At 38.2% G+C, this 17,500-nt stretch overlaps 1 protein-coding gene across 24 annotated transcripts in view; it reads left to right on the top strand.

Annotated features, from left to right (window-relative positions):
• LOC144978098 (rho family-interacting cell polarization regulator 2-like) overlaps window positions 1-17,500 on the top strand; it is a 130,772-nt gene that overhangs the window by 62,303 nt on the left and 50,969 nt on the right. The window contains exons 1-2 of one of the 24 annotated variants that reach the window (XM_078923681.1): window positions 7,387-8,112; window positions 8,741-9,124. The exons of 20 other annotated variants lie outside the window; for them this stretch is intronic. In XM_078923681.1, coding sequence (XP_078779807.1) covers window positions 8,752-9,124 — 373 coding nt within the window. In that variant the 5' untranslated portion in view covers window positions 7,387-8,112; window positions 8,741-8,751. Of the gene's footprint in view, window positions 1-7,386; window positions 9,125-17,500 lie in introns of those variants that run through there. 3 more of the 24 variants (XM_078923683.1, XM_078923679.1, XM_078923682.1) reach the window with 3 other exon arrangements.

Consider the following 17,500-nt stretch of genomic DNA (forward strand, 5'->3'; position numbering starts at 1 on the left):
CCACATTGACAAATTATAAGTCATCTTGAGACCGGTGTGGATATATATGTATATATATATATATATATATATATATATATATATATATATATATATATATATATATATGCAGGTCTGACATCCGAACGCATTTATGGGCCTAGTTTAACATTGTTGTAATGGACAATATTTTGCGTCATGTTTTGAGATTTCCATTACAACAATGAGTCCATAATTAATTAGGTCATCAGACCTACAAATAAGTGCACGTCGCTTGAGACCATTTTGCCAAGGGCATCACAAATTATTGTTGATTCTTGTTCGTATCATAGTTTTGTTTTTATTTGTCATCTGTATATTTGACGATACTTTGAAATTTCAATTCGTTTTATGAAATATGAGAACACGTTTTCTTTCTAACTGCAGCCCCTTATCGCTGTAACTTAGGGTTTGATTCAAAACGGTTTTATGACGCTAAAATAAATTTATCGGTAGATTTCGGTTTAAGTTATTTTCTTTTTTTTAAGAGAGATCATATTGGAATAATTTGAACTGTCTTTTCACTTCTGGTCACCGTGTCATAATATCGTACTGGAGCCAGGGATGACAAATGTTGTCACCATGTTGTCTTATATCCCTGGTTCCCATTGAACTGACGACCACCTGTCACTGACCATCTCTTTACAAGCTCGGGCAAGCACAGTTCAAGCACCCAACGCTTCAAACGATGTTTGTCCATGACCGTTGTATAAATGTTGCTAATGCCCCTTACTGTTTGCCCAGGGATTTGCTCTCCAGGATAGCTGCTCCACCATGTCCTCATTCCTTGTTGTTACAACATTTATCCGATATTTGGCCATAATGATTTAAACTTACTCCCGTCTCTCCACCCCCCCCCCCCCCCCCCCCCATTCCCCCTATTGTTCCTCCCCCCCCCCCCCCCACATCCCACCTCTCATATACCTCCCTCAAATTCACTTCCAAAACCCTCCAAACTTAAACTCCCACCTTTGTTTAAAATCGTCACACCCTCCCGTTTTGTATGTTCGTACGTTTTTTTTGCTTTAACCCTCCCCCCACCTCCTCCTTTTTTTTTCTCCCTTCATTTTTTAAATTCTCCCACCCCCCTCTCCCCCTCACGTTTACAATAGTTGACAACGGGCCAGAGCAGATGGTTCGGTGATGGGTGAAAAATGTCTACACATGGAGATTCTACAATCATTCGATGACTTGATGACTTCTCGATGGTTTTGACGGGATAATTTTCTATGCGTCGTCTTTCATAGTTTTAATTTCTCTATTAATGAGAGTGTTTAATTAACCAAAGTATGTTTGAGGAGAAGATTCTACAATCATTCGATGACTTCTTAGAGAGGCTTTGACGTGATACTTTTCTATGCGTCGTCCTTACGTATAATATATTGTTCTTTTCATAGTTTTAATTTCTCTATTAATGAGAGTGTTTAATTAACCAAAGTATGTTTGAGGAGATTCTACAATCATTTGATGACTTCTCGATGGTCTGGCTTTGACGTGATAATTTTCTATGCGTCGTCTTTACGTATAACAAACAATAATATGTGCTTATAATAGTTTTAATTTCTCTATTAATGAGACTGTTTAATTAACCAAAGTATGTTTGTTGATGTTTTCTATGTGTTGTCTATACGTATAACAATATGTGTGTAATAGTTTTAATTTCTGTATTACTGAGAGTTGTTTGTTTTACCAAAGTATGTTTGAGGAGATTCTACAATCATTTGATGACTTCTCGATGGCCTGGCTTTGACGTGATACTTTTCTATGCGTCGTCTTTACGTATAACAAACAATAATATGTGCTTATAATAGTCTTAATTTCTCTATTAATGATACTGTTTAATTAACCAAAGTATGTTTGAGGAGATTTTTTATGTGTTGTCTATACGTATAACAATATGTGTGTAATAGTTTTAATTTCTGTATTACTGAGAGTTGTTTGTTTTACCAAAGTATGTTTGAGGAGATTCTACAATCATTTGATGACTTCTCGATGGCTGGCTTTGACGTGATACTTTTCTAAGCGTCGTCTTTACGTATAACAAACAATAATATGTGCTTATAATAGTCTTAATTTCTCTATTAATGAGAGTGTTTAATTAACCAAAGTATGTTTGAGATTTTCTATGTGTTGTCTATACGTATAACAATATGTGTGTAATAGTTTTAATTTCTCTATTAATGAGAGTTGTTTGTTTTACCAAAGTATGTTTGAGGAAATTCTACAATCATTCGATGACTTCTCGATGGTCTGGCTTTGACGTGATAATTTTCTATGCGTCGTCTTTACGTATAACAAACAATAATATGTGCTTATAATAGTCTTAATTTCTCTATTAATGAGAGTGTTTAATTAACCAAAGTATGTTTGAGGAAATTCTACAATCATTCGATGACTTCTCGATGGTCTGGCTTTGACGTGATAATTTTCTATGCGTCGTCTTTACCCATAACAGTATGTACTAATAATCGTTTTAATTTCTCTATTAATTAGAGTTGTTTAACCAAAGAATGTTTGAGTGCAAGGTTAAAGGCCAGGCCATCCATTCGTTTTTTTCCATCGGGATAGTGTGATTCCAAAGTTGTGCGAAATGTGTACGGTGTTTTATGACGTTAGAACGTGTGTTCCATCGAATGTTCTTCCATCCTCATCTTCCATTTTATATCTACTGTTATGTGTTTTTATTCATACTTTGTAGAATCCAATATCTTAACACATGTGCATGAAACGGTATTAGACAAAGCAAGAAAGTAAGATAGAAGAAGAAAAAAAAATACATCCCATAAATTAGTCTCCTGTCAGTCGGTCTGAGGTTCGATCCCCAGTCGAGGTAAACTGATTTTTTTGTCAGGAGGTCTTGGGTTCGATCCCCATTCGAGGTAAATTGATTTTTTTGTCAGGAGGTCTGAGGTTCGATCCCCAGTCGAGGTAAACTGATTTTTTGTTGTCAGGAGGTCTGAGCTTCGACCCCCAGTCGAGGTAAACTGATTTTTTGTTGTCAGGAGGTCTGAGCTTCGACCCCCAGTCGAGGTAAACTGATTTTTTTGTCAGGCGGTCTGAGGTTCGTACCCCAGTCGAGGTAAACTGATTTTTTGTTGTCAGGAGGTCTGAGCTTCGACCCCCAGTCGAGGTAAACTGATTTTTTTTGTCAGGCGGTCTAAGGTTCAATCCCCAGTCGAGGTAAACTGATTTTTTTTGTCAGGAGGTCTGAGGTTCAATCCCCAGTCGAGGTAAACTGATTTATTTTTGTCAGGAGGTCTGAGGTTCAATCCCCAGTCGAGGTAAACTGATTTTTTTTGTCAGGAGGTCTGAGGTTCAATCCCCAGTCGAGGTAAACTGATTTTTTTTGTCAGGAGGTCTGAGGTTCAATCCCCAGTCGAGGTAAACTGATTTATTTTTGTCAGGCGGTTTGAGGTTCGATCCCTACTCGAGGTAGACTGATTTTATGGATTTTTTTAAATTTTTTTTTTTGTTTTTTTTGTTTTTTTTTTTGTATTTTGCTCTCTTGGTTTGTCTGACACCGGTTCATACACACTTGTTCACATCTTTATCTTACTCCGGTGCTTGCTCCCTAATTTCTCAATTGGAATCCAATATCGTCAATTCCCCAATTCTGATGGATTTTTGGAAGGAAGTAGACTAGCTGGATATGTCCCATTCTTTGCACACATAGAGTGGATTTCAGTGGCAATACTCTTCAACAGTCGTAACGTCACTTCCTTCTTAATGACGCATGGTAACTTACTAACACTGGCTCTAAACTATCGGAACAATGGCGGACGCCCGTATGAAATATTTCTCCGGCGAGCATAAAAGCGTTAAGCGTATCCAGAGGAAAAAAACAACATAAATTTGATCATGTTTTGACTTTTACACATTCTGATCACAAGGCATATGAAAAGTTCTAGCCAGCATGAAGAATAAAAAGTAATGATTTTCTTTGTTTAGAACCAAGATGGCCGCCGTTGCCGGGCTGCGTGACATCAAACTACTAAATCCAATTCAGATGGATTTTGGAAAGTACGTACGTCCCATTCTTTGCACACCTAGAGTGGATTTCAATGCGCCTAAGACCTGGTTTTCAATAATTTTTTGACAATGCTTAACTCCAGTTTTGAAATGTAAATTCTGCACCGATTATTTTTGGGAATAGGGCGAGGTGCACATATTTGCAGGTCTGGTAACCGAACGTACTTTTGGGCTTGATTTAGCGTTGTTGTAATATGGACAATATTGTGCGTTGGTTTGAGAGTATTTCCATTACAAGAATGAGCCCATAACAACTTGGGTTTTGGTATATTGTTATATGTAATGTATAAAAATGCATATATCAACTTTTTTTTTAAAAAAAGAACAAAAATATTTCAAACACACAACGTTTCGGGCTCAAAACCCTTCGTCAACCAGTTTCAAAGACAGTAAAAAACATTGGATTCAGACAGATTACAGATAAGTATTTATGTCAGCCCATTAGACGACGTGCCAAATGCTTTTCTACCGTCTCTCCTTCATCAATCAACTGCCGTAGTCCAGAAAGATGCGCATTTAAAAAGTTGGCCATAAAACTCGTCCTTCAAATATTGATTGATCAAAATGATGATCTTCATCCTGTTAAAAACCTCTCCAACCATTGATGTCATTGAAGTATTGCTATGGAATGTTTGTCTATTGATTATACATTGAAATAGAGAAGAAAGAAGAGGATTTCGCTCCATTGATAAGACACGTCCACGATTTGTCCCGACGTCCACGTTTTGTCCCAGCGATTGTGATATTATATTGTATAACGATACAAATTGTATTTACTTTCCAACATTCGTGACGTTCAAACGGTGAAGTACACACAACGACTCCTTTCAATGGTGTTTACTCCATTTACATTGATCGCTTCAGCACTTTTTTTCTCTCTCTTTTTTCTTTCTCTTGTTTCCCCCTTCCACCTACTGGAGACCTTCCTAACATAACGAAAAATCCGTACAATTACGAAACTTTGCCTCCAACTTCAGAACTTTTTGAGCATCTCTAAGTTATTAAAACTAATTGAAAATGAAAGTTGATGCCCGACTACATCATTTTAAGAATTTTGAAGTGTTATTAAGGAAAGTCAACTAACGGGACTACAATTTTTATCTCCCCAAAATTACGAAATTTTAGGTTTTCTAGTCGACCGGTCTGCTCTATTGTATATCATTGCATGAAATGTTCCTTATTCAAACACATTTCTATATATCGGTCATAGACCACAGTACTAGCTGGCACTTGTCGTCAAATGGGAACATTTTGCCTCTGTGAATAGGATTCAGTAGTCTGATGTCACGCCGCCCGGCAACGGCGGCCATCTTGGTTCTAAACAAAGAAAATCATTACTTTTTATTCTTCATGCTGGCTAGAACTTTTCACATGCCTTGTGATCAGAATGTGTAAAAGTCAAAACATGATCAAATTTATGGGGTTTTTTTTCCCTCTGGAAAAACGCTTTTATGCTCGCCGTAGAAATATTTCATACGGGCATCCGCCATTGTTCCGATAGTTTAGAGCCAGTGTTACTAAGTTACCATGCGTCATTAGGAAGGAAGTGACGTTACGACTGTTGAAGAGTATTTGGAGCAATCTCAGCTTTGTTGTAGTTGCTTTCCTGGTGAAAAGACTGGGAAATGTAAAACGGTGCTCGCTGCACGACGCTCAAAGAAATAAATAAAAATGTGAAATTGAATGTAAGATTCAATTTAATAAACGAAAACATATAATTTTGACGTTACGGGTTTCCCCTTTATCAACAAAACACGATGAATGAAACTACAGACGAATGAGGTATATGTGAGAATGGCGTTGTCAGTCATGGAAGGCTCATGATTTCTGAATTCGATTCAATAGTGCGATGTCACGTCGGCCCAGCAACGAGCAACTTGGCTCTAAACAAAGAAAATCGGTACTTTTTATTCTTCATGATGGCTAGAACTTTTTCACATGTCATGTAATCAGAATGTATAAAAGTCAAAACATGATCAGATTTATAATGTTTTTCTCCTCACTTTTATGCTCGTCGGAGAAGTATTTCATAAGGGCGTCCGTATTCAATGTGTTACCACCATGGCCTACTAAGAGAGTACTATAGTGACGTCATGGTTACCACTAAAAGGATTACAGAATGGATTAAAGGATTTAAAATGGCGGGTTTTATCGTCGGAAAATGACATTAAATTCTTATTTCAATGCTTCCGTTTCATAATTAATGAATTTACGATGGGCTTGTTATCCATGATTGTTGTTCAGATCAGACGAGTTTGGGTTGCGTCGCGTGCATTGTGTCTATGGACAAGGACATTATTGGAATACGTAGACTCTAAGTCTCCATTGTTATCCAGGAGGTTATTTTGACTAAGAAGATTCAAACATGGTTACTTGTAGAGGTTATTTTGATGAGCTAATCGTTCTAGTGAAGGTTATTTTAATGAACTTTTCATCATTCTTGTGGAGTCATTTTGATCAACTGTTCATTCTTGTGGTTATTTTGATGAACTGTTTATTCTAGTCAAAGATTTTGTTTAAAATGAACTATTCATTCTCGTGAAGGTTATTCTGATGAACAATCCATTCTTGTAAAAGTTATTTTGCTCTCTGGGGTTTTTTTTTCAGAATTGCCAAATAACATATCGATCCCATGTCTATTTTACTCCCTCGGGCTGAAGAAGGCTTTTGAGCCCAAACGTTCCTCGTTAATTTTCTTTTTTTTTTTTTTCGTCTTTGAAGCTGTTATATTTATTTTTGTTCAACACTTTTTACTAACAAAAGTTGTATTTTGTTTTTGTTTTGATTTTTTAAATATTGTTTTTTTGCCAGTGTCTGAACATGAAAATATTATGACTAACTCGACGGACATGTTTGTAGCTTTGAGAAAAGGTGATGAGTACTTTATGAAACTCGCCTATCAGTGTGTTACGAGTTTATGATATTAGGATTTGACCGTGAAAAGGTGAATATTATTTTCAGCTGACCCTGGAACCGTGTTATCAATAACCCCGTGTAGGCATTGGTATCTCGTCTTTTCTTGATTGGTTATTGGTCTTGACAAATTGAGAAGTCGAGAAAGAACTCAGGTCTTTGTTATTGTTTTTTTTTTTTTTTTTTTGCCATTCAGTTTTATGAGTAATTCTCACTAATCTGTACCAAACTTAAACGTTCAATGTTACACATTGTTTTATTGTGCAGTCTGGTATTGTGTGTTAGTTCCGTTATATTTCCGGATGGCAATGTTGTGAGTTTCTTAGCCAAGCACACAACATCAATATGAATGAAATTGCAATTTTGAAACCCTTGATGAACTTTTTCATGTGCAAACGATTGGAATAAATTATTGTTAGAATTCAGATCAGTCTATAGATAGATCGAAGTTGACGTCACTCCAGCCTTTGTTGTTGTTTTTTGCCATCCGCGCTTATGACTTATTCTCACTAATCTGTATTAACCAGACTATAAACGTTTAAGGTTACACATAGTTGTTTGTGTTGGACCATTTTACTTCCGGATGGCCATGTTATGAGCTTCTGAGCCAAGTGCATACTATCTATTGTGTGTTAGTCCGTTATCTTTCCGGCTGGCAATGTTGTGAGTTTCTTAGCCAAGCACACAACACCTGTATGAATGAAATTACAATTTTGAAACCCTTGATGAACTGTTTCATGTGCAAACGAATGGAATAAATTATTGTTTTAATTCAGATCAGTCTATAGATAGATCGAAGTTGACGTCACTCCAGCCTTTGTTATTGTTTTTTGCCATCCGCGCGTATGACTAATTCTCACTAATCTGTATTAACCAGACTATAAACGTTTAAGGTTACACATAGTTGTTTGTGTTGGACCATTCTACTTCCGGATGGCAATGTTATGAGCTTCTGAGCCAAGTGCACACTATCTATTGTGTTAGTCCGTTATCTTTCCGGATGGCAATGTTGTGAGTTTCTTAGCCAAGCACACTATACTTATATGAATACACAATTTTGAATTGAAACCCTTGATGAACCTTTTCATGTGCAAACGAATGGAATAAATTATTGTTATAATTCAGACCAGTCTATAGTATATTTCACCTTCTGTGGCCACCACCATGTTCCCTGGCTGTCATCGCAAAAGGAGTTTCAAACGAATGGAATAAATTATTGTTATAATTCAGACCAGTCTATAGTATATTTCACCTGAGTGGCCACCACCATGTTCCCTGGCTGTCATCGCAAAAGGAGTTTCAAACGAATGGAATAAATTATTGTTATAATTCAGACCAGTCTATAGTATATTTCACCTGAGTGGCCACCACCATGTTCCCTGGCTGTCATCGCAAAAGGAGTTTCAAACGAATGGAATAAATTATTGTTATAATTCAGACCAGTCTATAGTATATTTCACCTACTGTGGCCACCACCATGTTCCCTGGCTGTCATCGCAAAAGGAGTTTCAAACGAATGGAATAAATTATTGTTATAATTCAGACCAGTCTATAGTTTATTTCACCTTCTGTGGCCACCACCATGTTCCCTGGCTGTCATCGCAAAAGGAGTTTCAAACGAATGGAATAAATTATTGTTATAATTCAGACCAGTCTATAGTTTATTTCACCTTCTGTGGCCACCACCATGTTCCCTGGCTGTCATCGCAAAAGGAGTTTCAAACGAATGGAATAAATTATTGTTATAATTCAGACCAGTCTATAGTATATTTCACCTGAGTGGCCACCACCATGTTCCCTGGCTGTCATCGCAAAAGGAGTTTCAAATACCGAGTGGTGGAGACTCCCATGCAAGGGCATCTCGTGAAAATCGTGGCTCTGCCCGCCACCGCCACCAAGAAACCACGTCATCGTCGTTGTCGTGAGTTCCCCACGTATCTCAATCATCACCTCTCTGACCAGGATAATAACAATAAATACAATATCTACACAAGCCGCAGTAATGGCGGCAATACTATCATTGCTTCCAGTGGCGGCACGCTGTTGCCGCGATATCGCGTCGTACCCTCCCTGTCGTCACCTGTGACATCCAACAGCATCAGCAAGAAAAAGAATATTTCTCCTATTTGCATCACCAGATTTCAACATTTTCGGCATTTGGTTGGTAGGTCTGTTCTGTTGATATGATATGCATTTTTATTTTTCCATGTTGCCATACGATGGCTTGGTTTTTAAAAATATTTTATACCATACTTTTCGATGAAGAGAGAGAGAGAGAGAGAGAGAGAGAGAGAGAGAGAGAGAGAGAGAGGGGGGGGGGAAAGAAGAAGTAGAAGTGTCAATTCCATACCAGGCTTCTTGCGGATACAACATAGTACTTGTGAATATTTTTTAAAAATTAAAAAACACCAAAAAAAAAAAAACAAAAAAAAAAAAAAAAACACAGTATTGAGCTTATTTACAAATAAGACCGAATTCCTACGTGCTCTATGTGACTGGTTTGTTCTATTCATTCTACTAAATCCTGGGCCCCCCGTTCAAACTGAAGAACGTTCTCATTAGTCACAACAAGAGAATGACTTGGCATTATTTTGGTATTGCTCATCGAGTCATGGAAAATAGTTAACGGAAAAGTGTTTTTTGTTTTGTTTTGTTTTTGCGATGTATTAGGGACCTTATAAGTCAAAGGGATAGTTTTCAATGGGCATGATCTATATTAACTTTCCACGTGCACGAGGTCATTGGTCACATTGCAAAGTGTGCTCAAAGTGACCTACTTTGTGAAAAGTGTTCACTGATTTTTAAATATCTTACACCAGAATTGGTCGTTTGGTTCAGCTTGACACATGGGTATGTTTACAACTTTTGTAAACAAAGCAGCGTGTTCATATTTGTTCAGAAATATCCAATCGTTGGACAGCAACAAATCATGTGATTGATGACCTGGTTGGACGTGCGGCTATCTGATCTAGTGGTATGACACTCGCTTTCGGATCGGAAGGTCCTGGGTTCGAGCCTCGCGCTTGGCGCATAGTTGAGTCCTTGGAAAAGGCTCTATACTCACATTCTCTCACCGTACTCAGGTGTAAAATGAGTACCTGGCCGTTAATAGCGTTGTCTTTGTCCGAATTTTTTTTTTAAACATGAATATAGATCGCTCCCATTGGATATTCGTTTAACTCACCCAGTCCTAACACCGGGAATCCTGGTATTACCTTTACTCCATCATTTACTTTTTCTCTCTCTCTCTCAAATTATACGCATATTACCAATGCTACGAATTTTAATTTCGATAGATAGTATGCAGATGACGTCACTCAGGCCTTTGTTATTGTTTTTGCCATCCGCGTTTGTGAGTTGTTCTCAATAAACTGTATTAACCAGACTATAAAAGTTCATGGTTACACAGAGTTTGTGTGTTGGTCCGTTATACTTCCGGATGGCAATGTTGTGAACTCCTTGGCCAAGCGCATTCTATCTATATGATTTGTAGTCGAATCAGACTATTTATCTTCCGTCCGATTTAACTGAGTATTATTTTATTTATGTTTTTGGACAATCTCTTGTGAGAGTGGACAGCACGGAGGTAGATGGTTAGGGTTGAGTGAGTTAACACTTCAGAAACCGGGACAATCTCGGGATCTAGGAACCCTCATGGTTCTGAAGAACTTCATGTTCCCTGCATCATATCGGACACAAAGCTCTGTGTGTGTGTGTGTGTGTGTGTGTGTGTGTGTGTGTGTTATGACATCCACTGTCTGTTGTTTTTATAATGGGCATGATCTATATTCCCTTTCCATGTGCTTGAGGTCATTGGTCACATTGCAAAGCTTGCTCAAAATGACCCACATAGTGAAAAGTATTCACAGCTTTTGAAATATCTAACATTACGATTGGTCATTTTGTTTAGCTTGACACACGGGTATGTTTACAACTGTCATAAACAAAGCAGTGTGTTTACATTTGTAAAGAAATATCCAATCGTTGGACCTCATTAAATCATGTGATTGATGACTCGGTTGGACGAAAACATGAATATAGATCGCTCCCGTTGTTGAGATAGAAATTTAACGCTTTTAAAGATGTTTTATTTTATTAATTGATTAATTAAATAATGTGTTTATTTATTTATTTATTTATTTATTTATTTATTTATTTATTTATTTATTTATTTATTTATTTATTTACTTGTCTGTTTTTTTTAATTTGTGTATTTGTCTATCCAATTATTATTTTTTATTGTTTATTTGTTGTTTTTGTTTGTTTGCTTATTTATATATTTATTTGTTTATTTGTTTGTTTGTTTGATTTTTTTATTAATTTATTTGTTATTTGTTGGCTTATTTATTTCCTTGTTTATTTATTTATTTTAGTATGTGATGAACCGTCCTAGAAAAGTTAGAATCGATGCTTTAAATAGAATTGTAGCCTTTATTTATAGGAGTAAAAGTAAAAAACTTGATTGAGAAGAGTACGTTTCTTCTACTTGAAATCAGCTACCATTTCATAGTTCTAACCATTTTGATTACATTCACATTGACGGGCTGTGTTGTATATTTTAGCTACTCCTGCTTAACCTTTTCCTCACCAACCACAGGAAAATCGTCACATTCGTTACGATAAAACCAATAATTTCTCATTCTGATTTCAATTTTACATCACAAAATGATTATTATTTTTTGTTGTTATCGCAATAAGTCCTTGAAACTTTTTGTAGGGTTCAATTTTCGTAATAATATTATGTTTAGAATGCAATTGTTACTTTCCTGTTTGAGTAAGACAAATCTATTTTTGGGTTGGGTGTGTTGGGGAAAATTCTGAAAATGGCCGGTACTTACTTACTTACTTATCCGAACCAGCGACCACCCGAGCTCTAGCCCTTCGGTCTTGTGCCGTGACGTAGAAGTTAGATGTCTTTTGTAGTTGTTCCAGGTGACTATATAGTGTGAAAATGGCCGGTAAGGAAAGTGGTAAACCATATCAGACAATCATCTGTTTTGCTCCCACGGAAATTATGAATTTTGAACTGTGGGTTGTTGACTGCAGTACGCAGACGGCCATCGGTGAATAATCTAATTTGATAAAGGTGTTTAGATGTCACCGGGATAAAACAGAAACACGACTTTTGATTTAATGCGTATGTTTTTTGTCTGACAGTTGACAGTTGACATGTCTGTACAAGGGGGGGGGGGGGGGGTGTTGGCAGTTCGTCCCGTCCGTGACGGATTCCACGGGGATGAGTCAAGGCAGGTTGTAAACAAACAAACAAACAAACAAACAAACAAACACTTTGATCGAATTGGAGGTTGTGGGTAGAGAGGTGTGTGTGTGTGTGTGTGTGTGTGTGTGTGTGCGTGTGCGTGCTTGTGTGTGTGTGCGTGCTTGTGTGTGTGTTCGTGTACATAGATAGATGGATGGATGGACGAATGGATAGATGGACTGATAGATAGATATATAGATAGATGGACTTATGGACTTATAGATAGATAGATAGATAGATAGATAGATAGATAGATAGATAGATAGATAGATAGATAGATGGACTTATAGATAGATAGATAGATAGATAGATAGATAGATATAGATAGATGGACTGATAGATAGATAGATAGATAGATAGATAGATAGATAGATAGATAGATAGATAGATGGACTGATAGATAGATATATAGATAGATGGACTGATAGATAGATAGATAGATAGATATATAGATAGATAGATAGATAGATAGATAGATAGATAGATAGATAGATAGATAGATAAACTGATAGATAGACTGATAGATAGATAGATAGATATATAGATAGATGGACTGATGGACAGATAGATAGATAGATAGATAAACTGATAGATAGACTGATAGATAGATAGATAGATATATATATAGATGGACTGATGGACAGATAGATAGATAGATAGATAGATGGATATAGTGATGGATGAATTGATAAATAGAAAGTTTAATAGATGGTAAGTCGGAGGAGGCGGGGGAGAAGCTGAGATCCTAGATTTGATACCCAAGGATAAGACTCCAAATAACACTTTCAAATTTATTTCTTCCTTCCTTCCTTTTTCATTAACTAATTCATTAATTGATTAATTAACTAATTCATTAATTGATTAATTAATTAATCAATTTTTTATTGCAATTTATCTTCAATGAAACACGTCGCGTAATGATGATGGTGATGATGATGATGATGCTGATAATGATGATGATGATGATAATGATGATGATGATGATGATGATGATGATGATGATGATGATGATGACGACGACGATGATTACTTTTTCCTGTCGTAAAAAAAATGGTCAGGTCTGTGTGTGTCATTCTGATTGGTCAATCCAGACGTCCATGTTTGACCCTAGCCCCACGTAACGTTATGATGATCCCGCATGAGGTCACAGTGAAGTCATTGGATCTGATAGGCCGAGGCGCCCCGGGGTTTTCTCCCGCCTCGCATCCTGTCCACTTCAAAGGAAACCGGGCTACGCACTTAATTTTTGGACAGGGCAGGTTAATCCGCTTTGACGGGTTTCCTCGACGATTGAAATTGATGAAGACATTAACGTCCATTTCAGTTTCATAACAGTTTTCTTCACACTCAAATCATAGCCTTGCATAATCATCTACAAAGAAAAAATTAGTAGTTTTAGTACTAGTACTTTAATATCCTATAGATAGTTAGAAGATGACGTCACTCAGGCCTTTGTTATTGTTTTTGTCATCCGCGTTTGTCAGTTGTTCTCAGAAAAGTGAGTGGAGCAGGCACTTATGTTGGTAACAACAAGATATGAAGTGAATAGAAAAGTGCCAGAAGACAATAGAGAATAAAAATTTTTTCGCGGCGGTGGTGGGGTTTGAACCTGCGACCTTATTGGTACGACAACTCCGCCTGGCAGGTGAGAGCGTGGCTCTACCGTGTGAGCTATCCACGAACACAAAAATATTCGTTTCAAACTCAAAGTCATTACTAGATCCCTCTCTCACCCACTTCTTGAGACCGCCGATTCGTTCGTACACCACCATCGCGAATAATTTTGACCAGCAGTTAAGCTTAATAGCCAATATTCTCAACACAAACATATAACATAGAAACGATTGAGACATTGAGTATGCTCCGGTGTATGGGGTGAATTTTTAATTCAGAAAAGTGAGTGGAGCAGGCACTTATGTTGGTAACAACAAGATATGAAGTGAATAGAAAAGTGCCAGAAGACAATAGAGAATAAAAAATTTTTTCGCGGCGGTGGTGGGGTTTGAACCTGCGACCTTATTGGTACGACAACTCCGCCTGGCAGGTGAGAGCGTGGCTCTACCGTGTGAGCTATCCACGAACACAAAAATATTCGTTTCAAACTCAAAGTCATTACTAGATCCCTCTCTCACCCACTTCTTGAGACCGCCGATTCGTTCGTACACCACCATCGCGAATAATTTTGACCAGCAGTTAAGCTTAATAGCCAATATTCTCAACACAAACATATAACATAGAAACGATTGAGACATTGAGTATGCTCCGGTGTATGGGTGAATTTTAATTCAGAAAAGTGAGTGGAGCAGGCACTTATGTTGGTAACAACAAGATATGAAGTGAATAGAAAAGTGCCAGAAGACAATAGAGAATAAAAAATTTTTCGCGGCGGTGGTGGGGTTTGAACCTGCGACCTTATTGGTACGACAACTCCGCCTGGCAGGTGAGAGCGTGGCTCTACCGTGTGAGCTATCCACGAACACAAAAATATTCGTTTCAAACTCAAAGTCATTACTAGATCCCTCTCTCACCCACTTCTTGAGACCGCCGATTCGTTCGTACACCACCATCGCGAATAATTTTGACCAGCAGTTAAGCTTAATAGCCAATATTCTCAACACAAACATATAACATAGAAACGATTGAGACATTGAGTATGCTCCGGTGTATGGGGTGAATTTTTAATTCAGAAAAGTGAGTGGAGCAGGCACTTATGTTGGTAACAACAAGATATGAAGTGAATAGAAAAGTGCCAGAAGACAATAGAGAATAAAAATTTTTTTATCGACGAATCGGCGGTCTCAAGAAGTGGGTGAGAGAGGGATCTAGTAATGACTTTGAGTTTGAAACGAATATTTTTGTGTTCGTGGATAGCTCACACGGTAGAGCCACGCTCTCACCTGCCAGGCGGAGTTGTCGTACCAATAAGGTCGCAGGTTCAAACCCCACCACCGCCGCGAAAAATTTTTTATTCTCTATTGTCTTCTGGCACTTTTCTATTCACTTCATATCTTGTTGTTACCAACATAAGTGCCTGCTCCACTCACTTTTCTGAATTAAAAATTCACCCCATACACCGGAGCATACTCAATGTCTCAATCGTTTCTATGTTAGATGTTTGTGTTGAGAATATTGGCTATTAAGCTTAACTGCTGGTCAAAATTATTCGCGATGGTGGTGTACGAACGAATCGGCGGTCTCAAGAAGTGGGTGAGAGAGGGATCTAGTAATGACTTTGAGTTTGAAACGAATATTTTTGTGTTCGTGGATAGCTCACACGGTAGAGCCACGCTCTCACCTGCCAGGCGGAGTTGTCGTACCAATAAGGTCGCAGGTTCAAACCCCACCACCGCCGCGAAAAAATTTTTATTCTCTATTGTCTTCTGGCACTTTTCTATTCACTTCATATCTTGTTGTTACCAACATAAGTGCCTGCTCCACTCACTTTTCTGAATTAAAAATTCACCCCATACACCGGAGCATACTCAATGTCTCAATCGTTTCTATGTTATATGTTTGTGTTGAGAATATTGGCTATTAAGCTTAACTGCTGGTCAAAATTATTCGCGATGGTGGTGTACGAACGAATCGGCGGTCTCAAGAAGTGGGTGAGAGAGGGATCTAGTAATGACTTTGAGTTTGAAACGAATATTTTTGTGTTCGTGGATAGCTCACACGGTAGAGCCACGCTCTCACCTGCCAGGCGGAGTTGTCGTACCAATAAGGTCGCAGGTTCAAACCCCACCACCGCCGCGAAAAAATTTTTATTCTCTATTGTCTTCTGGCACTTTTCTATTCACTTCATATCTTGTTGTTACCAACATAAGTGCCTGCTCCACTCACTTTTCTGAATTAAAAATTCACCCCATACACCGGAGCATACTCAATGTCTCAATCGTTTCTATGTTATATGTTTGTGTTGAGAATATTGGCTATTAAGCTTAACTGCTGGTCAAAATTATTCGCGATGGTGGTGTACGAACGAATCGGCGGTCTCAAGAAGTGGGTGAGAGAGGGATCTAGTAATGACTTTGAGTTTGAAACGAATATTTTTGTGTTCGTGGATAGCTCACACGGTAGAGCCACGCTCTCACCTGCCAGGCGGAGTTGTCGTACCAATAAGGTCGCAGGTTCAAACCCCACCACCGCCGCGAAAAAATTTTTATTCTCTATTGTCTTCTGGCACTTTTCTATTAACTTCATATCTTGTGAGTTGTTCTCACTACACTGTATTAACCAGACTATAAAAGTTCATGGTTACACAGAGTTTGTGTGTTGGTCCGTTCTACTTCCGGATGGCAATGTTGTGAACTCCTCGGCCAAGCGCATTCTATCTATAGATAGTTCGAAGATGACGTCACACAGGCCTTTGTTATTGTTTTTGCCATCCGCGTTTTGGGGAGTTGTCTCACTAAACTGTATTAACCAGACAATAAAACTTTCATGGTTACACACAGTTTGTGTGTTGGTCGTTATACTTCCGGATGGCAATGTTATGAGCTTCTTAGCCAAGCGCATACTATCTAAGATAGAAGCACTGCAGAGTTCAGACATTGCATCCGGAAGTATAACGGACCAACACACAAAACTGTGTGTATCCATGAACTTTATAGTCTGGTTAATACAGTTTAGTAAACGCGGATGGCAAAAAAAAACAATAACAAAGACCCGAGTGACGTCATTTCGAACTATTATAGCTCCCTACCTCCACTCCCCCCCCCCCCCTGTCTACCTCCACTACTCTTTCTCGCCCGATGCTCCCTTCACCGACGTTCTCCTTTCCTTTTTCCCTCGGACTTCATGTAGTACCTCTATAGATAGTTCGAAGATAACGTCACTCAGGTCTTTGTTATTGTTTTTTGCCATCCGCGTTTATGAGTAATGCTCACTGAACTGTATTAACCCGACTATAAACGTTCATGGATACACACAGTTTTGTGTGTTGGTCCGTTATACTTCCGGATGGCAATGTTATGAGCTTCTTAGCCAAGCGCATACTATCTATAGATAGTATAAGAAGCTCATGACATTGCTATCCGGAAGTATAACGAACCAGCACACAAAACTGTGTGTATCCATGAACGTTTATAGTCGGATTAATACAGTTCAGTAAACGCGGATGGGAAAAAACAATAACAAAGACCCGAGTGACGTCATCTTCGAACTATCTATAGCTCCCCCGTCTACCTCCACTACTCTTTCTCGCCCGATGCCCCTTCACCGACGTTCTCCTTTCCCTTTTCCCTCGGACTTCGTGTAGTCGCTGCTCTATCCCCCTTCGAT

This window comes from Berghia stephanieae, chromosome 8, assembly GCF_034508935.2.
Source record: "Berghia stephanieae isolate SIO BIC M18660-M18661 chromosome 8, UCSD_Bste_1.3, whole genome shotgun sequence".
Classification (NCBI taxonomy): Eukaryota; Metazoa; Mollusca; class Gastropoda; order Nudibranchia; family Aeolidiidae; genus Berghia; species Berghia stephanieae.